The sequence below is a fragment of the Ranitomeya variabilis genome, chromosome 1, assembly GCF_051348905.1.
Source record: "Ranitomeya variabilis isolate aRanVar5 chromosome 1, aRanVar5.hap1, whole genome shotgun sequence".
NCBI classification, from domain to species: Eukaryota; Metazoa; Chordata; class Amphibia; order Anura; family Dendrobatidae; genus Ranitomeya; species Ranitomeya variabilis.
This window is the reverse complement of record NC_135232.1, coordinates 1,157,569,100-1,157,594,563: the sequence shown is the minus strand read 5'-3', so window position 1 is coordinate 1,157,594,563 and position 25,464 is coordinate 1,157,569,100. Positions and strand designations below refer to the sequence as shown.

The following is a 25,464-nucleotide window of genomic DNA, read 5'->3' as shown; positions in this document are numbered from 1 at the left end:
GTCAGAAAACGTGATGTCCTATGACAAATCGGAGGTCATTTTCGGATTCAGCGCACTTAAAAACATAACGATTACATGGAATAACCAAAACAGCTCTTGGAAAAAATTTTTTTGCAGACCTGTGTTAATGCTGATTCAAATGGGGGGGATTATTATTACGATATTAACAATACCTAGAACGTTATAGCCTTAATTTAATAGTCAAAAATGTGTTGGTTGGTTGCCTCCAAAGCAAGAAACTAGGAGACAAAAGACAAAAAACTAAATATATAAAATAAGACTTTAATTATATAACTATAATAAGAGAATTTTATTTGATCAATTTATATTTTTCTTCTTAATTTATATATTTATTTCTAGTTTATATTTATTGTTATTATGAATAAATCCACATTTATAATACGATACTAATAATTATTTTTTCTACATTTGTCTTCTTATATTTAACTCAAATTTAAAAAATATCTTATAACATTTTGAGAAGAATATACAGCCTAATATTCCAGAACTTGAGGTCAATATGGCAAATATCTCCGCAGCCACCATGTTCTTCCCTCTGGTGCTCAGATAAGCCGGGATCATGGAAATCCAGACACTGAAGAACACCAGCATGCTGAAGGTGATGTACTTGGCCTCATTAAAGCTGTCTGGTAATGACCTCACCATGAAGGCCAGAAGAAAGCTCACAGCTGCCAGGAGCCCCAGATAACCCAACATGGAGTAGAACCAGATATCTGAGCCTTCATTACACTGAATGATGATCCTATCAGTATATGATGTCATGTCCAACTCCTGATAAGGAGGAGAAACAGACAACCAGGCAGTGCAAATGAGAACTTGGACTGAGGAGCAGATCCCCACCACATAATTTGATGTCTTCACACCGATCCAATTCCTCCAGATGCTGCCTGGTTTGGTGGCTTTGAAGGCGATGCAGACTGTGATTGTTTTGGCAAGCACAGAAGATAGAGAAATGGAGAAGAATATCCCAAATGACGTCTGTCTCAGTAAGCAGGTGATGTCCACAGGATGACCAAGGAAGAAGAAGACGCAGAGAAAACCCAGCAAGATGGAGACCAGGAGGATGAAGCTCACAGTCCTGTTGTTGGCTTTCACAATGGGGGTGTCCCAGTAATGGATAAAAATTCCTAATATAAACATGGTAACAATACAAAAAAATAAAGATGCAAATATGAAAATAATTACAATTTCATCCTCCTCATAGGATAGAAAGTCATAGGATTTAGGGACACATTTCACTTTCTTCTCATCCGGCCACTCATGATCGGGACATCTGTCGCAGTTCTTACTGTCTGTAGGAAATAGAGTAAAACATATGAAAAAGTTGTGCTGCCCAATATTCCAATGTCCGTAAAAAAGAATAGCATAGTTTCATAGACAGTGGATATAAGAAGTCTACACACACGCTGATAAAATAACACGGTTTTGTCATATAAAACAATCCTACCAAGATGAATAATTTCAGGACCTTTACCCCTTTTAATGTTCCAGGTCTCTCATATTTGAAGACTGCCTTCTCTGAACAGATCTCTCCACAAGTGTTTAATGGGATTTAGATCTAGACTCATTGTTGCCACTTCAGAACAATCCAGCTCTTTGTTTTCATCCATTTCTTGAAGTGTGTTTGAGGTCATTGTCCTGCTGGAAGACTCATGACCTAGGACGCAAACCCAGCTTTCTGACACTGGCCACTACATTGCGACAAAAAACCTTTGGCAATTTTCAGATTTCATGATGCCTTGCACACAGTCAAGGTACTCAGTGCTAGAGGCAGCAAAACGACCCCAAAACATCTGTGAACCTCCACCATATTTGGCTGTAGGTACTGTGTTCTTTTCTTTGTAGGCCTCATTCTCTTTGTGGTAAACAGTAGAATGATGGGCTTTACCAGAAAGCTTTATCTTGGATTCATCTGTCTACTAGACGCGTTCGCAGAAAGATTTTGGCTTATGTACACTACGGTTACAAAGTTTAGGGTCACCCAGACAATTTTGTGTTTTCTATGAAAACTCATACTTTTATTAATCAAATGAATTGAAAATCTAGTCCAGACATTGACAAGATTCGAAAAAAAGATTTTTATTTGAAATAGTAATTTTCTCCTTCAAACTTTGCTTTCGTCAAAAAATGCTCCCTTTGCAGCAGTTCCAGCATTGCAGACCTTTGGCATTCTAGCAGTTAATTTGCTGAAGTAATCTGGAGAAATTTCACCCCATGCTTCCAGAAGCCCCTCCCACAAGTTGGTTTGGCTCGAAGGGCACTTTTTGCACATGCGGTCAAGCTGCTCCCACAACAGCTCAATGGGGCTGAGATCTGGTGACTGTGCTGGCCACGCCATTACAGATATAATACCCACTGCTGCTTCTTCCCTAAATAGTTCTTGCATAATTTGGAAGTGTGCTTTGGGTCATTGTCCTGTTGTAGGATGAAATTGGCTCCAATCAAGCGCTGTCCACAGGGTATGGCATGGCGTTGCAAAATGGAGTGATAGCCTTCCTTATTCAAAATCCCTTTTACCTTGTACACATCTCCCATTTTACCAACACCAAAGCAGCCCCAGACCATCACATTACCTCCACCATGCTTGACAGATGGTGTCAGGCACTCTTCCCGCATCTTTTTAGTTGTTCTGCATCTCGCAAATGTTCTTCTGTCTGATCCAAACACCTCAAACTTGGATTTGTCTGTCCATAACACTTTTTTCCAATCTTCCTCTGTCCAATGTCTGTGTTCTTTTGCCCATATTAATCTTTTCCTTTTATTAGCCAGTCTCAGATATGGCTTTTTCTTTGCCACTCTGCCCTGAAGGCCAGCATCCCGGAGTCTCCTCTTCACTGTAGACGTTGACACTGACATTTTGCGTCTACTGTTTAATGAAGCTGCCATTTGAGGACCTGTGAGGTGTTGATTTCTCACACTACAGACTCTAATGTACTTGTCTTGTTGCTCAGTTGTGCAGCGGGGCCTCCCACTTCTCTGTCTACTCTGGTTAGAGCCTGTTTGTGCTCTGCTCTGAAGGAAGTAGTACACACTGTTGTAGGAAATCTTCAGTTTCTTGGCCTTCATTTCTTTTTCAAATAATTTTTATTGGAAATTTTAACTTTTAACAGGGAAGAATAAATTAGGAAAGGATGGAAAGGGAGGGTGAGACATGGAAGAAGGGAAAAATAAACCCCTATATCAATAGGGGGACAGGCATACAGTCGAATAGTCGCTAAGTATAACATAATAGCTTAAACTAAAGTAAAATATTAATCTGAAAATGCCCTAAATGATGCTTTATGAAGAGTCGCTAAGTAATCAGCTAGTATTATTATCATACAACAAAATGACGTATTATATAGTGCTACGAATAGAACATAGAACATAATGTTCTATGGAGAGTCGCTAGGTAAGCAGCTAGTACTATCATACAACAAAATAACGCATAAGTATAATGCTACTCATAGGGTCACTAAATTAACAGTTAGGAACCATTAAGTGGTAGGATGAGAATATGAATGCCCGTCATGAACTCAAATTTGATATGCGGAAGATTGTAGCTTATGGTATGCGGGATCATCTCCTGGTGATCCCGTAACAGTGTGGGCAGAAAGTCTGGCTCGGTATCAAGGCTAAATGTTAGGAAGAAAAATAAATGTGAATAATAAGCATAGTAATGAAAAATTATTTTACATATGGGATAGGACTACAAGTCAGATAGGACCCGAGGAGTCTCTAGGAGGATTCAGACCATGTCGCTTCAGAAAGGTCATACCCTCCTCCGGCGTTGCAATATGTTCAGTTCCAGACAGGAACTTCACTAAAATAGTGGAGGAAGGCGACCATGAATACGTAAAATGGGACCTCCGGAGCTCCCGTGTGATGGTTGAGAAATCCCGTCGCTTTTTAAAGGTGTCTTTAGACAAGTCTCTGAAAAATGCTAGGTGGCCATATGAGGAGAGCAGAAAGCTTTGATCGGTGGAGAGGTTAAACAATTTATCCCTGACCCAGGCTGGATAAAAAGAGACGATAATGTCTCTTGGCACATCTGAAGAGAGGTTCACAGGTCTTTTAATTCTATAGGCTCTTTCTATAATGTTGGGGTCGTAGAGGTCGGGAAAGAATTTACAGATCATTTTGTGGACGTAATTTTTCAAATGAGGGGGTTTCACTAATTCCGGGACGCCCCTAATCTTCACGTTATTTCTTCGTCTATGATCCTCAAGAGTCGCCAAGTTAGATTTAAGTGAATCTATGTCTCTCTGCATACTATCTAGTAAGACTGAGGGCATGGTGAGAGTTGGAAAGATATCTGAGTGGGGAAGGTCACCTCCCTCAGGGGAAGAGTCCTCCACACTACTGTCCGAAGAAGCTACAGAGCGTTCATATGAGACATGTGGAGATGAAGAAAAATGATCACAGAGAGACAGTCTTGAAGAAGATAAAGGTGAGGGGGAACCCAAGCTTTCCGCAATAGATGACAGCGCCTCCTTTATATATGATTCTGATGCAGTGTCTGAATAGGTGGATCCAGAATTTGGTGGATTAAAAAAAACTTTATCTAGTAATAGGAATTCTTCTTTTAATTTCCTGTTAAAGTTGTTGCAGAACTCGCTCATCAATTTGTCTATAGCCGCTGTAGTGAGAGCTTTTGTCTCCTCAACATTAGGTAATTCTAAGATGGGAACTTCCCACCCCTTGTTGGAACAAACATTAGGGCTCTGCACTTGTGCACTATCTACATTGAAGCCTGTACACAGTGCACCTTCTGGTTTGGCTGAGATTGATTTTGGGCTGGCAACTTTTAGCCCCTCCATCTTCTGAGTAATGGGATGGGGCACAAATTCTGGGGCATCATAGTTTAGCACTCTCTTAACTGATTTTTCCCCTGCATCCCTAGATGCAGCAATCATGTTGTAAGCTGCGTGCATAGTGGGCGGAGTTTCGTCACTTCCCTTGCTCCCCCTCCCCGCCGGCACAAATGCAACTGCCGCTGTGATCTTAGGAGATGTGCCGGTCTGGGGGGCCAGGGCAGAGTGATTAAGGGGCTTCAGGATAGGTGACGCTCGCTTTAAGCGCTCACCTGAATTTACATTTCCAGCTGCGGCAATCCTCTCTTCTCCGGGAGCGGTACCGCCGCTAGCTGTGGGCGGAGCCATGGGCGGAGCCTCCTCCCTGTCTCCTCTCCCCGGCTTCTTCATTGTGTGAGTCACCGCAGCTTCAGTTCCGGCCCCCGATGTCGCGCCAGTCTGTGAGCTGCAAGCTGAGGGTCCCGGGAGTCCTGCAGCTCTAGGTGAGTGAGGCATCGGCTCACCTGTCTTCACCGCTGAATGGTTGCGGCTCTGTCCTCCGTGAGCGGCGCCGCTGCGCATCGTGGGCATGGATGGCTCTGTGGGCGTGGTCTCCTCACCTCTCCTGCATCCCGGCACGCCCGATGTCTTCACCGCTGACTGGATGCGGCTCCGTCCTCCAGGGGCCGGATCGCTGCATGTCGCGGGCGGAGCCATGGGTGGGTCTATCGATGAGGTCTCCTCCCCTCTCCTTCCTCCCGGCCTCACCAGCTTAGGCGACGCCGCGGCTTTGGGCCTACCCACGCAATCAGCTTCTTTTCTAATAGGGATACCGGAGGGCCTTGTAGTTTTCAATGCGGGAGTCGCTGTGGATGGGGATTTGTTCAGAGGTCCTCCTGGGGATGAAGTTAGTCCTAGTCTTGATAGCACCGATGAGTGCAGCCTTTTGTCCTCCCGACTGTGCAGTCCTGCAGCATGGCCACGGTTGGAGTCCACATGTCCTGGGACCACTTGTGACCTTTGAAAGGCCGTTTTTTTCATTCTGTGTCAGTTCTTGAATGCTTTAAATGGAAGTTTCATCAGTTTCTTCCCAAAATGTAAGCTAATTGCCGCTTATTATAAGGGATTTAAGAGGAGCTCCTGTAGTACAGGTCTGCTCCCAGTCCCTTGCAAGCCACGCCCCCCTTGGCCTTCATTTCTAAGAACAAGTATAGACTGTCAAGTTTCACATGAAGGTTCTTTTTTTTTCTGGCCATTTTGAGAGTTTAATGGAACCAACAAATGTAATGCTCCAGATTCTGAACTAGCTCAAAGTAAGGTCAGGTTATAGGTTCTCTAATCAGCCAAACTGTTTTCAGCTGTGCTATCATACTTGCACAAGGGTTTTCAAGGGTTTTCTAACCATCCGCTAGCCTTCTTACACAGTTAGCAAACACAAAGTACCATAAGAACACTGGAGTGATGGTTGTTGGAAATGGGTCTCTGTACACCTATGAAGATATTGCATTACAAACCAGACATCTGCAGCTAGAATAGTCATTTACCACATTAACAATGTATAGAGAGTATTTCTGACTCATTTAATGTTAGATTCACTGGAAAAAACTGGGCTTTTCTTTCAAAAATAAGGAAATTTCTAAGTGACCCTAAACTTTGGAACGGTAGTGTACATTTTGGCAAACTGAAGTGTAGCTGTTTTTATGTCTCTGTCTCAGCAGTGGTGTCCTCCTGGGTCTTCTGCCATCGTGTTTCATTTCATTCAAAAGTCAACGTAGAGTTTGCGCTGACACTGATGCCCTTCCCATTTTTGGGGTTTAGTGTGAAATTATGTCCAACTTGCCTTTTTTATCTGTGTTTTTGTGTTCTCTCAATACACAAAAAGGAAATAAACAATGCATATAACAAAACATGTGTCATTGCAATCATTTTCTGGGAGAAATACTTCTTTTTCTGGATCAATTTCAAGGGTGCCGACACTTTTGGCCATGGCTGTAATTTCAAAATTCCATTTCTATATTGATTCTTAATAGAATTTCTGTACCTGTTGAATTTGACATTTCTCCTTCAGAGCAGACAACGCAGTCGTAGCAGCATTCTTGATGTCCTGCCTTAGGAGCTTTTCGAAATCCAGGAGAACATCTCTCGTTACATTGGGAATGTGGGACCTAAGAGATATGCAGATGAAAAATACACTGAACCATCAAGTTCATCCTATGATTTCATAGTTGTTGTTGGGTCCTATACCGGCAGTGAAGGCTAATGATCTTTATTATTCTTAGTTTCCTTTGCTGGACCTGCAGCTCTCTGCTCCCCAATTTATATCAGGGTAGTTGAAGTCCCCTAAAAATGACTTTTCCCTGATTCCCTGCTTCATCTATTTTTCTGATGATATTTTCTGTTGTTCCATTATATTTGCAGACCTAAAACAAACCCCTATCAGTATTACCGGTATGTATTTTCTTCTCCCCCACAGGGACTCTACATTTTCAGTGGCCTCATGGATATTATCACTCAGGATGGGTTTTAGGGAAGATTTTATATATAAGCAAACCCCTGCCCCTCTTGCATATTTGTACAACCGTAGCTCTCATCCAGCTGTGTCTCCGTTATCCAGTCTGTTAGATGTCACAGGCTCTAGAAGGGCTATCTCGACAGACATGGCACAAGCCACTCCATCTAGATCCAAAAGGAATCCCTGACAAAGCGATAGCGAAACGCGTGTTGGAGTATTGTGAGGGGATCAGTGGTGTGCCATTGGGGCTGGTGTTTGTGAAATTCTTATTGTATTGATCATTACAAATAATATGAGTTCAGCTTTGAATATAATAGAACTAATGCAATTATCATGGCTGCTGTGTATTTAGATGTTAGTTAAGAAAACACATTTTTTTTGTGCTTGCTTAAAAATTTTGTGCACACCATCCACTTGGATATTATACTTACAATTATGGAGATGATCACACTATGCACTATTTCTGTTACTGCATGATTTTTTGTATTAACTGTTAATTTATTTTATTATTGTTTTTGCTGCCAACTCTGATTTTCTTTAATATATTTCCTGATCTCTACGTAATTTTATTACTGATTGTTGTTTTCCTCATATGGTATTATGCACACCCTGTTCCCCTCAAACACATATACCGTATATACTCGAGCATAAGCCGACCCGAGTATAAGCCGTGCACCTAATTTTGCCATGGAAAACTGTGTAAGCTTATTGACTCGAATATAAGCATGGTATGCATTGTCCCCTCATCGCTGTCCTGCTATGTGTGGCTTCCCCTGTATGCATGGCTTGGCGTCCTTCCCTTGTATGCATGGCTCCCAGGTACTCCCCCATGTATAAAGGGATCCCCTGTACTCCCCCGTGTATGTATGGCTCCCCGAACTCCCATGTATGTATGGCTCCCCCGTACTCCCCCAAGTATGCATGACTCCTCTGTACTCCCCCGTGTATGTATGGCTCCCCGAACTCCCATGTATGTATGGCTCCCCCGTACTCCCCCGTGTATGTATGGCTTCTCCATACTCCCCTGTGTATGTATGGCTCCCCTGTACTCCCCCATGTATATATGGCTCCCCTGTACTCCCCCGTGTATGCATGGCTCCCCCGTACTCCCCCGTGTATGCATGGCTCCCCGAACTCCCATGTATGTATGGCTCCCCTGTACTCCCCCGTGTATGTATGGCTCCTCTGTACTCCCCCGTGTATGTATGGCTCCCCTGTACTCCCCGGTGTATGTATGGTTCCCCCGTACTCCCCCATGCATGCATGGCTCCCCTGTACTCCCCCTTGTATGTATGGCTCCCCTGTACTCCCCCGTGTATGTATGGCTCCCCTGTACTCCCCCATGCATGCATGGCTCCCCTGTACTCCCCCATGTATATATGGCTCCCCTGTACTCCCCTGTGTATGTATGGCTCCTCTGTACTCCCCCTTGTATGTATGGCTCCCCTGTACTCCCCCGTGTATGCATGGCTCCCCTGTACTCCCCCGTGTATGCATGGCTGCCCTGTAATCCCCGTGTATGTATGGCTCCCCATACTCCCCCATGTATGCATCACTCATCCTTACTCCCCCATATATGTATGGCTCCCCCGTACTCCCCCATTTTTGCATGGCTCCCACATACTCCCCCGTGTATGCAAGGCATGGCTCGTCTCGGCTCCCCTGCCCTCCCCCATCATACTCACCCCCTCTTGGCATGGTCTCTGCACTTCCCTGCTTCTCCATTGTCCCAGGGCCGGCAGCTTCTTCCTGTGTAGAGTGGTCACGTGGTACCGCACATTAAGGTAATGAATATGTGCTCCTCGTCTATGGGAGAGGAGACGCGTACATATTACCATGTGACTGCTCAGCGCAGGAAGAAGCTGCCAGCGACCGGACAACGGAGATGCAGGGATGGAGATCCAGCAAAGGAGGGTGAGCATTGATGTCTGACTCGTGTATAAGCCAAGGGGGGCATTTTCAGCACAAAAAAATGTGTTGAAAATCTTGGCGTATATACGGTACATATTTATATATACATATACAGTAGAGACCAAAAGTTTGGACACACCTTCTCATTTAAAGATTTTTCTGTATTTTCATGACTGTGAAAATTGTACATTCACACTGAAGGCATCAAAACTATGAATTATCACATGTGGAATTATATACTTAACAAAAAACCTGTGAAACAACTGAAATTATGTCTTATATTCTAGGTTCTTCAAAGTAGCCACCTTTTGCTTTGATGACTGCTTTGCACACTCTTGGCATTCTCTTGATGAGCTTCAAGAGGTAGTCACCGGGAATGGTTTTCACTTCACAGGTGTGCCCTGTCAGGTTTAATAAGTGGGATTTCTAGCCTTATAAATGGGATTGGGATCATCAGTTGTGTTGTGCAGAAGTCTGGTGGATACACAGCTGATAGTCCCACTGAATAGACTGTTAGAATTTGTATTATGGCAAGAAAAAAGCAGCTAAGTAAAGAAAAACCGGTGGCCATCATTGCTTTAAGAAATGAAGGTCAGTCAGTCCGAAAAATTGGGAAAACTATGAGTGTCCATAAGTGCAGTGGCAAAAACCATCAAGCGCTACAAAAAAACTGGCTCACATGAGGACCGCCCCAGGAAAGGAAGACCAACAGTCACCTCTGCTTCTGTGGATAAGTTTATCCGAGTCAATCGCAGGTTAACAGCAGCTCAGATTAGAGACCAGGTCAATGCCACACAGAGTTCTAGCAGCAGACACATCTCTACAACAACTGTTAAGAGGAGACTTTGTGCAGCAGGCCTTCATGGTAAAATAGCTGCCAGGAAACCACTGCTAAGGACAGGCAACAAGCAGAAGAGACTTGTTTGGGCTAAAGAACACAAGGAATGGACATTAGACCAGTGGAAATCTGTGCTTTGGTCTGATGAGAACAAATTTGAGATCTTTGGTTCCAACCACCGTGTCTTTGTGCGATGCAGAAAAGGTGAACGGATGGACTCTACATGCCTGGTGCCCACCGTGAAGCATGGAGGAGGAGGTGTGGTGGTGTGGGGGGGCTTTACTGGTGACACTGTGGGGGATTTATTCAAAATTGAAGGCATACTGAACCAGCATGGCTACCACAGCATCTTGCAGCGGCATGCTATTCCATCCGGTTTGCGTTTAGTTGGACCATCATTTATTTTTCAACAGTACAATGACCCCAAACACACCTCCAGGCTGTGTAAGGGCTATTTGACCAAGAAGGAGAGTGATGGGGTGCTACGCCAGATGACCTGGCCTCCACAGTCACCAGACCTGAACCCAATCGAGATGGTTTGGGGTGAGCTGGACCGCAGAGTGAAGGCAAAAGGGCCAACAAGTGCTAAGCATCTCTGGGAACTCCTTCAAGATTGTTGGAAGACCATTCCTGGTGACTACCTCTTGAAGCTCAGCAAGAGAATGCCAAGAGTGTGCAAAGCAGTCATCAAAGCAAAAGGTGGCTACTTTGAAGAACCTAGAATATAAGACATTTTCAGTTGTTTCAAACATTTTTGTTAAGTCTATAATTCCACATGTGATAATTCATAGTTTTGATGCCTTCAGTGTGAATGTACAATTATCATAGTCGTGAAAATACAGGAAAATCTTTAAATGAGAAGGTGTGTCCAAACTTTAGGTCTGTACTGTGTGTATGTATATATATATATATACACTCACTGGCCACTTTATTAGGTACACCTGTCCAACTTCTTGTTAACACTTAATTTCTAATCAGCCAATCACATGGCGGCAACTCAGTGCATTTAGGCATGTAGACATGGTCAAGACAATCTCCTGCAGTTCAAACCGAGCATCAGTATGGGGAAGAAAGGTGATTTGAGTGCCTTTGAACGTGGCATGGTTGTTGGTGCCAGAAGGGCTGGTCTGAGTATTTCAGAAACTGCTGATCTACTGGGATTTTCACGCACAACCATCTCTAGGGTTTACAGAGAATGGTCCGAAAAAGAAAAAAAATCCAGTGAGCGGCAGTTCTGTGGGCGGAAATGCCTTGTTGATGCCAGAGGTCAGAGGAGAATAGGCAGACTGGTTCGAGCTGATAGAAAGGCAACAGTGACTCAAATCGCCACCCGTTACAACCAAGGTAGGCCTAAGAGCATCTCTGAACGCACAGTGCGTCGAACTTTGAGGCAGATGGGCTACAGCAGCAGAAGACCACACCGGGTACCACTCCTTTCAGCTAAGAACAGGAAACTGAGGCTACAATTTGCACAAGCTCATCGAAATTGGACAGTAGAAGATTGGAAAACGTTGCTTGGTCTGATGAGTCTCGATTTCTGCTGCGACATTCGGATGGTAGGGTCAGAATTTGGCGTAAACAACATGAAAGCATGGATCCATCCTGCCTTGTATGGAGCATCTTTGGGATGTGCAGCCGACAAATCTGCGGCAACTGTGTGATGCCATCATGTCAATATGGACCAAAATCTCTGAGGAATGCTTCCAGCACCTTGTTGAATCTATGCCACGAAGAATTGAGGCAGTTCTGAAGGCAAAAGGGGGTCCAACCCGTTACTAGCATGGTGTACCTAATAAAGTGGCCAGTGAGTGTATATATATATATATATATATATATATATATATATACAGTATATATATAGTGATGAGCAATGTGGTTTATGTGCCCTAGTTGGCTATCAGAATCTACACACATTAAGTTAATTAAAAAATAAAAGTAAAGAAAATGACAGTCCACCGCTCCTCTGGCCTCTGCCCACGCTCTCCCCTCATAAAACATGTTCTGCCTGCTCATCATAAAGCACTACTATCCTAGCCAAAGTCCTAACAGAAGCATAGGAAATTCGATCATTTACCAAATTGTGCCAGAATATTGCCAACTTTGAGGAAAAATGCTCGGGGAAAAAACAATTCCTTATGTAGCTCCATTTGTTAAAAATACAAGTTATGGATTTTAGACTATAATGGCTCTAACAAAAGTTTGTTTCAAGAAAACCGTAAGAAAACATAAAGTCTGGTTTGGTGTAAGCGTAGTGAACCACAAAAGGCAGAAAATCGTACTGCACAGTAACGAAATACCCCAAATAATCTTCCTTTTTTATACTTTTACTATTTTACCACACAAAAGATTATTTTTCCATATTTTGATAAATGCAATGTAAATTAATGTTCTTTTTAAAATACAATTTTATTGACAAAAAATAAAAAGTTGTGCATCTTTGAAGGCGAGGATGAATCAAAATGAAATAATAAAGAGTTACTTTGGCAGAAGTGGTTAATCGATAATTGGCAAAGGAAAAGTTCTTCCAAAACTAATTACTGACAGATGAGGGGATAGCAGTGACTGAGTAGTAGAGATGAGCGAACCTATTAAGATTTGGTTTTGACTCGTCGTACATTTAGACGTTCGCCGAACATGTTCGCCAAATGTACCTGAACCTCATTAAATTCAATGGGAGACCAAATCAAAAGTATACACAACACCTTAAGGGGTAACAAAAAGCTTCCCAAACAGCTCAAATAGGGGCAGACTCCATGAAAAGTGGCATCAATTGAGCCACAGTAGAAATTTGAAAATGGCACAGCAGCAGTCGGCCATGGGCCACGCATGAGGTATCAGGGTCTGGCCCAGCATTTACAGCTTGGAATTGAAGCGTCAATGAGGATATGGTGGTTAAGGGAGCGGTGTAAGCTTTGTTTACTGGGAGCTGTGGAACCACATGTAACACCCCCAAATTTATTTATTTTTTTTTCCAGCCACACTCAGATGGGACAAACATCAGTTTCATATAGTAATATTGGAAGAAAAATGTAAGAAAAGTAATATAGGTAGTTGAGTGAATGTAAGTGCAGGCCTGCCGGTCTTGGAGCCCTATTTCTACAGGAAATACATGTGAAGGAGACCCAACTTGAATTCTCCATATTTCCAAAAAATATTGCTTACACCACAAAAGTGGCATCAATTTCCACTGAATAGAAACAGTATAATAGGCCTCTGCCATACCTTCCACTACAGGCAACCCACCAGATGGAGACCCAAATTTGAGTCTTGACATTAATTTCCACAGAGTAGAAATAGTATAATAGTTCTCTGAAGCGCCTTTCACTACAGAAAACCCACCAGATGGATATCCAAATTCGAGTCTACAAATTTCAAAAAATTATTTTCACACACAACAAAAGTGGCACCAATTTCCACAGAATAGACACAGTATAATAGACTTCTGACACACCTTCCACTACAGGCAACCCACCAGATGGAGACCAAACTTAGATTCTCAACATTTCAACAAATTGTTTGTAACATCAGCAGCAGTAGCAACAGCAGGCACAGAAGCCACAACAAATGTGTCACAGACTGCAATAACGTGAGATCAATGCATGACACTAAAAACGACACCATCGCCTAGTCTACCCAGTCTGCGACTGGGGTGCAAAAGTCATTGGAAATCTTTGACTTGCTCGTTTTGATGAAAGTTAGGCGGTTCACACTTTCAGGGAACAGCCGGATGCGTTTATCCATCAGGACACAACCAGCAGTGCTGAAGGCACGTTCTGAGTGAACAAAACCTACAAGTTGTCACAGGCGAGCTCAGGCCACTCTTCCATCTTTGAAAACCAAAATGCAAAAGGGGCCAAAGCCCCCTGATGGCATTGATATTGAGTTCCAGATACTCCTGCACCATCCTCTCCAGTCATTCACAATATGTCAGACTTGTACTCTGTTCTGCTGGTGCACGGGCTGATCTACAAAATATGTGAAACGACTCACAGAAATTGCTTATGCCACGTAAACTGCTGCTAATGTTTTTGCGATGATGACTTGACATTACTGGGGTTGGGCATCTAAAACTGAGGTGTACTTCATGTGTCTCACTGCTGTCTTGAGGAAAACCATTGGTGAAGCATCTGGCAAAATTTCATGTTGAACTGTGAAGCTAACACAGTGGCAACCCACTAGTCAGCAATATTTCTAACCCTAAGAATAAGGTCATCATGTTGAATATAGTGTAGCAAGAAGGTGCTCATGTGCTTGATGCTTCCTTGAGGTCCAAGTCCATGGTGTGTTAGTGGTGGGGTACCACTGAAGGTTGCTTCCTGTGTCACCTCCTGCCCACCACGGACAACAGAAAGGGGATCATTATCCTATTCATCCCCTGACTATAAATTTACAGAGCTTATTGTATGTCTGTTTTTTATTGCTACTTGATGAAGGCTGCACTGTAAAAATAGAAGCCGAAACGCGCTGTACTGTATTTTAAAAATAGATTTTATTTTTTTTCCCTTTTTTTTTTGTTTTGAGAAAATAAATGAATTTTTATTAACATTTTTCACTGAAAGTAGAAAAATCCTAAGGTGCTTAGCGCCACATTTGCTTGGAGATTATTTTCCCTTTGCATTCGCCACCTATGTGGATCCAAAGCAGGATGAACTCATAGTTCTCCAAAGTGAGCTGCACACCTTATTGGATTATACAAGACACGGAGAAGAGTGGCCTAAAGAATTGATTCCTTGAGAATCTCACCGTGCATTTCTTACCGACTGAAGGTGAGCATAACCACAACTAAAAGAATTTTTTTTTACTGTTGGTAAAAACGTATGATGCTCAGAGGAAGAGCCGCACTTGTCTCTTTTTTTCCCTCTTTCCCTAAACCAGGGTATTCCTAAAGACAGTAACAGATGTTGTCAGTTGTCTTTGGATAGGACAAGATGGTGTTTGTTCAGTTGAACGTTCATTAGCAGCTAACCCAAGATCGATTCCACACAGGACATGATCCTATCTAGCTAACCGATAAGTTCACTTGCAGCACTATCAGGCGCGACCTCTGTGCACTGTGAAACTGAAAGAATGGTGCTAGCAAAACAAAATGTCCACTTTTTATATGGATGGGACATGTGACTTTGGCAGCCAATCACAGAAGACCTTGTGTCATGACGTTGTGGATGGTTTCTGTGCCCTGACTGGCTGCCGGAATGTGCACACATTAAGTTATGAAAGAGAAAAAATATATGAAAAAAAAATTACAGCTCTTCTAACCTTTCCACAATCCCTTCACTCATCAAACACATCCCCCGTCCCCCCGCTCATCATACAGCACCACTATCCTAGCCAAAGTCAAAACAAAAGCATTAGTGGAAACGCGATGATTTACCAATCTGTGACCGAATTTTGTCAACTTAGTAAAAATGCTTTTGAAACCGAACACAAATCCAAGCGTGCTACGTTCGTGCCGAATGTGAGATTGGTGAAGGTTTCCCAAACAAGTTTGCTCATCTCTACTGAGCAGCCCCCGATCTCTGCACATTCATCAGGTACCATAAAAGTAATGCATAAAACTCACGTTACTTGTTTTCCAGCCTATTGTTGGGTGAGTTATACGGAATTTGTATGAATCAGTGATGTCAGAGTATGTAACGTTGCCAATGGTATTTGATGTGAGCAAATTTCCAGATTCACTAATGGAAAATATCCAGCAATATATGGACATCGGAATGGACAATTCTCCACCCTCATTGAATGTGGCATCCCGTCCGGAGGGGTCTCTATAATATATGTTTCTTATGAATCTCTGTAACTGAGAAAAGGAAAAAATGTCATAAAACTGAGGGGTGTCAGAAAAGAGAAAAAAGCGCACACCTAAATGTACCTGATAATGAAAAAATAAACAATTGTATTCCACCAACTGACAAACAAGGTAAAACCACATAAAACCCACAAAAGAGGGTGGTATATACCGTCCCCCGGCCAAAGATGGGAACACTGTTGCAAATACTCCGATGTACACCATGAGCACATTGCCTTTAACATGGTGCCTTTTTCCTATGTGGTACAGGGATTTACCCTCACTGTCCCACTTTAGGAATTTGAAACACGCCATGGGGTATCCCACTTTGCATATACACACTTATTATTTGCCCTCGTGACATTTTTATCCTTTATGCTGCACGTTATTAACCATAAATACTGCTCATAGACGGGACATTATCAGCTCCTATATTAAGCTGAGATTATTGTCAGACTTACTCTGGTTGTTTTGCATTAAGTGGTCTTTTTTAGTTGCTTGTTTGTGGGGGACGCCCACAACTACACATGGGCATATTTATGTGATTTTGGTACTATTCACACTTGTTTTTATGTGCCCATTTCTCAATGTACCCCTTGTAGGTTTAGGATTATACACTGCTCAAAAAAATAAAGGGAACACTAAAATCCCACATCCTAGATATCACTGAATGAAATATTCCAGTTGTAAATCTTTAATCATTACATAGTAGAATGTGTTCAGAACAATAAAACCTAACAATGATCAACGTGAATCACAAATTATCTCCCACGGAGGTCTGGAGTTGGAATGATGCTCAAAATCAAAGTGGAAATTGAAGTTGCAGGCTGATCCAACTTCAGTGGAAATGCCTCAAGACAAGGAAATGATGCTCAGTATTGTGTGGCCTCCACGTGCCTGTATGACCTCCCTACAACGCCTGGGCGTGCTCCTGATGAGGCGGCAGATGGTCTCCTGAGGGATCTCCTCCCAGACCTGGATTAAATCATCCGCCAACTCCTGGACAGTCTGTGGTGCAACGTGACATTGGTGGATGGTGCGAGACATGATGTCCCAGCTGTGTTCAATCGGATTCAGGTCTGGGGAATGGGTGGGCCAGTCCATAGCTTCAATGCCTTCACCTTGCAGGAACTGCTGACACACTCCAGCCACATGAGGTCTGGCATTGTCCTGCATTAGGAGGAACCCAGGGCCAACTGCACCAGCATATGGTCTCACAAGGGGTCTGAGGATCTCATCTCAGTACCTAATGGCAGTCAGGCTACCTCTGGTGAGCACATGGAGGGCTGTGCGGCGCTCCAAAGAAATGCCACCCCACACCATTACTGACCCACTGCCAAACCGGTCATGCTGAAGGATGTTGCAGGCAGCAGATCACTCTCCACGGCGTCTCCAGACTCTGTCACGCCTGTCACATGTGCTCAGTGTGAACCTGCTTTCATCTGTGAAGAGCACAGGGCGCCTGTGGTGAATTTGCCAATCCTGGTGTTCTGTGGCAAATGCCAAGCGTCCTGCACGGTGTTGAGCTGTGAGCACAACCCCCATCTGTGGACGTTGGACACTCAGACCATCCTCATGGAGTCGGTTTCTAACCGTTTGTTTCAGACACATGTACATTTATGGTCTGCTGGAGGTCATTTTGCAGGGCTCTGGCAGTGCTCCTTCTGTTCCTCCTTGCACAAAGGCTGAGGTAGCAGTCCTGCTGCTGGGTTGTTGCCCTCCTACGGCCCCCTCCACATCTCCTGGTGTACTGGCCTGTCTCCTGGTAGCGCCTCCAGCCTCTGGACACTACGCTGACAGACACAGCAAACCTTCTTGCCACAGCTTGCATTGATGTGCCATCCTGGATGAGCTGCACTACCTGAGCCACTTGTGTGGGTTGTAGAGTCCGTCTCATGCTACCACGAGTGAGAAAGCACAACCAACATTCAAAACTGACCAAAACATCAGAAAGCATTGGTACTGAGATGTGGTCTGTGGTCCCCACCTGCAGAACCGCTCCTTTATTGAGGGGGTGTTGATAATTGCCAATAATTTCCATCTGTTATCTTTTCCAGTTGCACAACAGCATGTGAAATTGATTGTCAAACAGTGTTGCTTCCTAAATGGACAGTTTGATTTCACAGACGTTTGATTTACTCAAAGTTATAGTCTGTTGTTTAAGTGTTCCCTTTATTTTTTGAGCAGTGTATATATGTTTTTTTCAAGCTACCATTTGACCTGATTTATTTATATGTCAACCATTGTTTTTTATAACATCTAAGTATTTTCAATAGTGTTCCCATCTTCGGCTGGGGGGACGGCATACACGACCCTCTTGTATGTTTTTATGTGTTTTTACCTTGTTTGTCAGTTGGTGTAATAAAATTGTTTATTTTTCCACTATCAGATACATTTAGGTGTGCGCTTTTTTCTGCATAGTCCTTTCCCTATTCTGACATATATTATTTTTATGCAGTATGCAGCACCCTATAAGAGACCTGGTGCAACCCTGCTCGGCGCATTCAGCTCCTGATTCAGACAGTGTAGGGAACGCTGCTGCTGAGATAGGGTCAGATTTAGGGATTTATTAGTTACTGTGGGTCTACCGTCATAGAATCCACAAATTCAGCTAAACCAACAGTCCTTCTAAGGTGCTCAGGAAGGATATAATGGAACTAGAGAGAGTACAAAGGAGGGCAACAAAATTAATAAAGGGGATGGGAGAACTACAATACCCAGATAGATTAGCGAAATTAGGATTATTTAGTCTAGAAAAAAGACGACTGAGGGGCGATCTAATAACCATGTATAAGTATATAAGGGGACAATACAAATATCTCGCTGAGGATCTGTTTATACCAAGGAAGGTGACGGGCACAAGGGGGCATTCTTTGCGTCTGGAGGAGAGAAGGTTTTTCCACCAACATAGAAGAGGATTCTTTACTGTTAGGGCAGTGAGAATTTGGAATTGCTTGCCTGAGGAGGTGGTGATGGCGAACTCAGTCGAGGGGTTCAAGAGAGGCCTGGATGTCTTCCTGGAGCAGAACAATATTGTATCATACAATTATTAGGTTCTGTAGAAGGAGGTAGATCTGGGGATTTATTATGATGGAATATAGGCTGAACTGGATGGACAAATGTCTTTTTTCGGCCTTACTATGTTACTATGTTACTAATTACAGAGTGTATAGATTGCAGCACTAGGTAGGCAGGGAGTGTATGTGCGCTTATCCACATCAGAGCAAGGCCTACAGGCACTGTATGTGAGTATATACATCTCACTGCATACATCAAGAGGATCCATTCCATTACTGTCTGCTTCTGCTGCCTATTACATATCAGGGGTCCCCAACTCCAGTCCTCAAGGCCCACCAACAGGTCATGTTTTCAGGATTTCCTTAGTCTTGCCCAGGTGATGATTGCATCACCTGCGCAATACAAAGAAAATCCTGAAAACATGACCTGTTGGTGGGCCTTGAGGACTGGAGTTGGGGACCCCTGACATATAGTATATACCGAGCCCCAGGTGTCAGTGTCTAGGAAGAATTTTTTTGGCATCTTAATCCTGATTATTTTATTCCAAAGCAATCCAGAGCCCCCCTTTTTTTTTTTTTGCTTGTTCACATATTGGACATTGTGGTTTCTCTGTCAGACCCCTGATCTATCTGTAAGCTACAAATTTGGGGATTTCAGGCCTCCATTCCACTGTATTTACTGTCTTTTATCCTCGTTCTATACCGTATTTTGGGGTAACAAAACAACAGGCCACATATTGGACATTGTGGTTTCTTTGAAAGACACCTAATCTAACTGTGGGCTACAAATTTGGGCATTTCAGGCCTACATTCACTTTTTTTTTTGGCGGTGTTACCCTAGTTCTATATAGTATTTTTCTGTTTAAAAAAAAAATATACAGGCCACATATTGAACAGTGTGGTAATTCTGTCAAATGCTTCCTCTATCTGTGGGCTAAAAAATGAGGCATTTAAGGTCTTAATTTAAACTGTGTTTTTTACGCACACTGATCACGTATAAGTTTGCTACAAATTCAGCCATTTGTAGTGAGAGTGGAAAATATTGTAGTAGTCAATTTAAAATGGGTATGGCATGTGGCAAGGGACGGGGAAGTGAGCGTGATGCTGATGGTGCATGCAGAGGCCGAGGCCGTGGGCAAGCTGAAAGTAGGCCACAACAAACACCCACATCTTCTCGCTCAACCTTCCTGTCCCAATTACTAGGTGACTGCAACACACCACTATTGATCCCAGAGCAGTGTCAAAAACTTGTTGGTTGGATAGCGGATAATGCTTCCAGTCACTTTGCCACCACCACGTCTTCCACACGGTCAAGTCTGAGTATCCATGAGTCTGGACCGCATATTACTCACCCTGATCCTCCTTCCTCCCACCATGCCGAGTGCCCAGAGACAACTGATCCCACACTTGGACTCTCCAAAGAGCTGTTCATGTTTCCATTTATAGATTTTGGACACTTGCCTGATCCACTTAAAGCAGGGCAAGATGATATCGCATGTTGCGATGCCCAAATATTTGAGCAACCACGGTCACTCGAAGACGACGGTGGGAAAGTGTCACAAGAGGTGGACGATGATGAGACAATTGCCAGAAAGTCAGGAAGAGGACCAAGGTGTGGAGGTGGAAGATGAGGTGGTGGATGATATAGTAACTTGTCATGAATCCCAATGGCTAGGGATAGCAAGGACAAGCAAAGTACAAATATCTAACAGACGAGCTCTAGGGTGATGGAACCTGGGCTGACCGCTGCCCTACGCCTGACAAACGCAACTAGAGATAGCCAGGGAGCGTGCCTACGTTGGTTCTAGATGCCACGCACCAGCCTAAGACCTAACTAGCACTGCAGAGAAAATAAAGACCTCACTTGCCTCCAGAGGAATGAACCCCAAAAGGTATAGTTGCCCCCCACATGTATTGACGGTGAAATGAGAGGAAGGCACACACATAGAGATGATATATATAGGTTTAGCAAATAGAGGCCCGCTGTAAACTAGAAAGCAGAACGATACAAAAGGGGTCTGAGCGGTCAGCAAAAAACCCTAATCAAAAAAACCATCCTGAGATTACAAGAACCCATGTGCCAACTCATGGCACATGGGGAGAACCTTAGTCCACTAGAGCTACCAGCTAGCATAGAGACATAATAAGCAAGCTGGACAAAAAACCAAACAACTGAAAATCAGCACTTAGCTTATCCTGAAAGATCTGGGAGCAGGTAGGCAGGAACCAAACAGAGCACATCTGAATACATTGATAGCCGGCAAGGGAATGACAGAAAGGCCAGGTAAAATAGGAAACACCCAGCCTCTGATGGACAGGTGGAAACCAGAGGCCGCAACCCACCAAAGTCACCCAGTACCAGCAGTAACCACCAGAGGGAGCCCACAAACAGAATCCACAACAGTACCCCCCCCTTGAGGAGGGGTCACCGAACCCTCACGAGAACCCCCAGGGCGATCAGGGTGAGCTCTATGGAAGGCGCGGACCAAATCAGTCGCATGAACATCGGAGGCGACCACCCAGGAATTATCCTCCTGACCATAACCCTTCCACTTAACCAAATACTGGAGTTTGCGTCTGGAAACACGAGAATCCAAGATCTTCTCAACAACATACTCCAATTCTCCCTCCACCAGCACCGGAGCAGGAGGCTCAACCGAAGGAACAACGGGCACCTCATACCTCCGCAACAACGACCGATGGAACACATTATGAATAGCAAATGATGCCGGGAGATCCAAACGAAAAGACACAGGGTTAAGAATCTCCGAGATCCTATAAGGACCGATGAACTGAGGCTTGAACTTAGGAGAAGAGACCTTCATAGGGACAAAACGAGAAGACAACCACACCAAATCCCCAACAAGAAGTCGGGGACCCACGCGGCGACGGCGATTAGCAAACTGCTGAGTCTTCTCCTGAGATAACTTCAAATTGTCCACCACCTGATTCCAAATCCGATGTAGCCTGTCCACCACCACGTCCACTCCAGGACAATCCGAAGACTCCACCTGACCAGAGGAAAAACGAGGATGAAACCCCGAATTACAAAAAAAAGGAGAGACCAACGTGGCAGAACTAGCCCGATTATTAAGAGCAAATTCGGCCAGTGGCAAAAAAGCAACCCAGTCATCTTGATCAGCAGAAACAAAACACCTCAAATAAGTTTCCAAGGTCTGATTAGTTCGCTCCGTCTGGCCATTCGTCTGAGGATGGAATGCAGACGAGAAAGACAAATCAATGCCCATCTTGGCACAAAACGTCCGCCAAAATCTAGACACAAACTGGGATCCCCTGTCAGAAACGATATTCTCCGGAATCCCATGCAAACGAACCACGTTCTGAAAAAATAAAGGGACCAACTCAGAGGAGGAAGGCAACTTAGGCAAGGGCACCAAATGAACCATCTTAGAAAAGCGGTCACACACAACCCAGATAACGGACATTTTCTGTGAAACCGGGAGATCAGAAATAAAATCCATGGAAATGTGCGCCCAAGGCCTCTTCGGGATGGGCAAGGACAACAACAACCCACTGGCCCGAGAACAGCAAGGCTTAGCTCGAGCACACACTTCACAAGACTGCACAAAGGTGCGCACATCCTTAGACAAGGAAGGCCACCAAAAAGACCTGGCCACCAAGTCTCTAGTACCAAATATTCCAGGATGACCAGCCAACACAGAAGAATGGACCTCGGAGATGACTCTACTGGTCCAATCATCCGGAACAAACAGTCTTTCTGGTGGACAACGATCAGGTTTATCCACCTGAAACTCCTGCAATGCACGTCGCAAGTCTGGGGATACGGCGGACAATATTACCCCATCCCTAAGGATACCAGTAGGCCCAGAGTCTCCAGGAGAGTCAGGCACAAAACTCCTGGAAAGAGCATCTGCCTTCACATTCTTTGAACCTGGCAGGTATGAAACCACGAAATTGAAACGAGAAAAAAACAACGACCAACGAGCCTGTCTAGGATTCAAACGCCTGGCAGACTCAAGGTAAATGAGATTCTTGTGATCAGTCAAGACCACCACACGATGTTTAGCACCCTCAAGCCAATGACGCCACTCCTCAAATGCCCACTTCATGGCCAAAAGCTCCCGATTACCCACATCATAATTGCGCTCGGCGGGCAAGAATTTTCTAGAGAAGAATGCACATGGATTCATCACTGAGCCATTAGAACTTCTCTGTGACAAAACCGCCCCCGCTCCAATCTCGGAAGCATCAACCTCAACCTGAAAAGGAAGTGAAACATCTGGTTGACACAACACAGGAGCAGAAGAAAACCGGCGCTTAAGTTCCTGAAAGGCCTCCACGGCCGCAGGAGACCAATCAGCAACATCAGCACCCTTTTTAGTCAAATCAGTCAAAGGTTTAACAATACTGGAAAAATTAGCAATGAACCGATGATAAAAATTAGCAAACCCCAAGAACTTCTGAAGGCTCTTAACAGATGTAGGTTGTGTCCAGTCACAAATCGCCTGAACCTTGACGGGATCCATCTCAATAGTAGAAGGAGAAAAAATGTACCCCAAAAAAGAAATCTTCTGGACTCCGAAGAGACACTTTGAGCCCTTCACAAACAGAGAATTGGCCCGCAGAACCTGAAACACCTTCCTGACCTGTAGAACATGAGACTCCCAGTCATCAGAAAACACCAAAATATCATCCAAATACACAATCATAAACTTATCCAGATATTCACGGAAAATATTGTGCATAAAGGACTGAAAGACTGACGGAGCATTGGAGAGTCCAAAAGGCATTACCAAATACTCAAAATGGCCCTCAGGCGTATTAAATGCGGTTTTCCACTCATCACCCTGTTTTATCCGCACCAGATTATACGCACCGCGAAGATCTATCTTAGTGAACCACCTAGCCCCCTTAATGCGAGCAAACAAATCAGTCAATAATGGCAATGGATACTGATATTTGACTGTAATCTTATTCAGAAGGCGATAATCTATACAAGGCCTCAGGGAACCATCTTTTTTTGCCACGAAAAAAAAACCTGCTCCCAGAGGGGACGAAGATGGACGAATATGTCCCTTTTCCAAGGACTCCTTAATATAATTCCGCATAGCAGTATGCTCTGGCAGTGACAGATTAAATAAACGACCTTTAGGGAACTTACTGCCAGGAATCAATTCTATAGCACAGTCACAATCTCTATGAGGAGGGAGCGAATTGAGCTAAGGCTCCTCAAAAACATCCCTATAGTCAGACAAAAATGCAGGGATCTCAGAAGGAGTAGATGAAGCGATTGAAATCGGAGGTGCATCATCATGAACCCCCTGACATCCCCAGCTTAACACAGACATTGTTTTCCAGTCCAGGACAGGATTATGAGTTTGTAACCATGGCAGACCAAGCACTAGTACATCATGTAAATTATACAGTACAAGGAAGCGAATCACCTCCTGATGAACGGGAGTCATGCGCATGGTCACTTGTGTCCAATACTGCGGTTTATTCATAGCCAATGGTGTAGAGTCAATTCCCTTCAGAGGAATAGGAACTTCCAGAGGCTCCAGACTAAAACCACAGCGTTTAGCAAATGACCAATCCATAAGACTCAGGGCAGCGCCCGAATCCACATAGGCATCGACGGAAATGGAAGACAGTGAAAAAATCAGAGTCACAGACAAAATGAACTTAGGCTGCAGAGTACCTATGGCAAAAGATTTATCAACCCTTTTTGTGCGTTGAGAGCATGCTGATATAACATGAGCTGAATCACCACAATAAAAACACAATCCATTTTTCCGCCTATAATTTTGCCGTTCACTTCTGGACTGAATTCTATCACATTGCATAGTCTCAGGTGCCTGTTCAGAAGACACCGCCAACTGGTGCACGGGTTTGCGCTCCCGTAAACGCCGATCAATCTGAATGGCCATAGCCATAGACTCATTCAGACCTGTAGGCGTAGGGAACCCCACCATAATATCCTTAATGGCCTCAGAAAGACCATTTCTGAAGTTTGCAGCCAGGGCGCACTCATTCCACTGAGTAAGCACCGACCATTTCCGAAATTTTTGACAATATATTTCCGCTTCATCATGCCCCTGAGAGAGGGCTAATAAAGCCTTTTCAGCCTGAATCTCCAGGTTAGGTTCCTCATAGAGCAATCCCAATGCCAGAAAAAACGCATCCACACTGAGCAATGCAGGATCCCCTGGTGCCAATGCAAATGCCCAATTCTGAGGGTCGCCCCGCAGGAAAGATATTACAATCTTGACCTGTTGAGCAGGGTCTCCAGAGGAGCGAGATTTTAAAGAAAGAAACAATTTACAATTGTTCCTGAAATTCAGGAAGGTAGATCTATCTCCAGAAAAGAACTCTGGAATAGGAATTCTAGGTTCAGACATGGGAGTGTGAACAACAAAATCCTGTATGTTTTGAACTTTTGCCGCGAGATTACTCAGGCTGGAAGCCAAACTCTGGACATCCATGTTAAACAGCTAAGATCAGAGCCATTCAAGGGTTAAGAGGAGGTAAGAAGCAGCTAGACAGCAATTAAGGGCTAGGCAGCAAAACTCTGAAGGGAAAAAAAAAAAAATTTCCCTTAAACACTTCTTTTTCTCCTGCTTCAGCCCAAA

At 43.9% G+C, this 25,464-nt stretch overlaps 1 protein-coding gene across 1 annotated transcript in view; it reads right to left on the bottom strand.

The window, feature by feature from the left end:
• Positions 1 to 201: 201 nt before the first annotated feature.
• Positions 202 to 25,464, bottom strand: part of LOC143801145 (vomeronasal type-2 receptor 26-like) — a 70,067-nt gene continuing 44,804 nt past the window's right edge. The window contains exons 3-5 of the mRNA XM_077281229.1: positions 6,835 to 6,958; positions 492 to 1,313; positions 202 to 239 (exon numbers count right to left, since the gene is read on the bottom strand). Coding sequence (XP_077137344.1) covers positions 202 to 239; positions 492 to 1,313; positions 6,835 to 6,958 — 984 coding nt within the window. The remainder of the gene's footprint in view (positions 240 to 491; positions 1,314 to 6,834; positions 6,959 to 25,464) is intronic.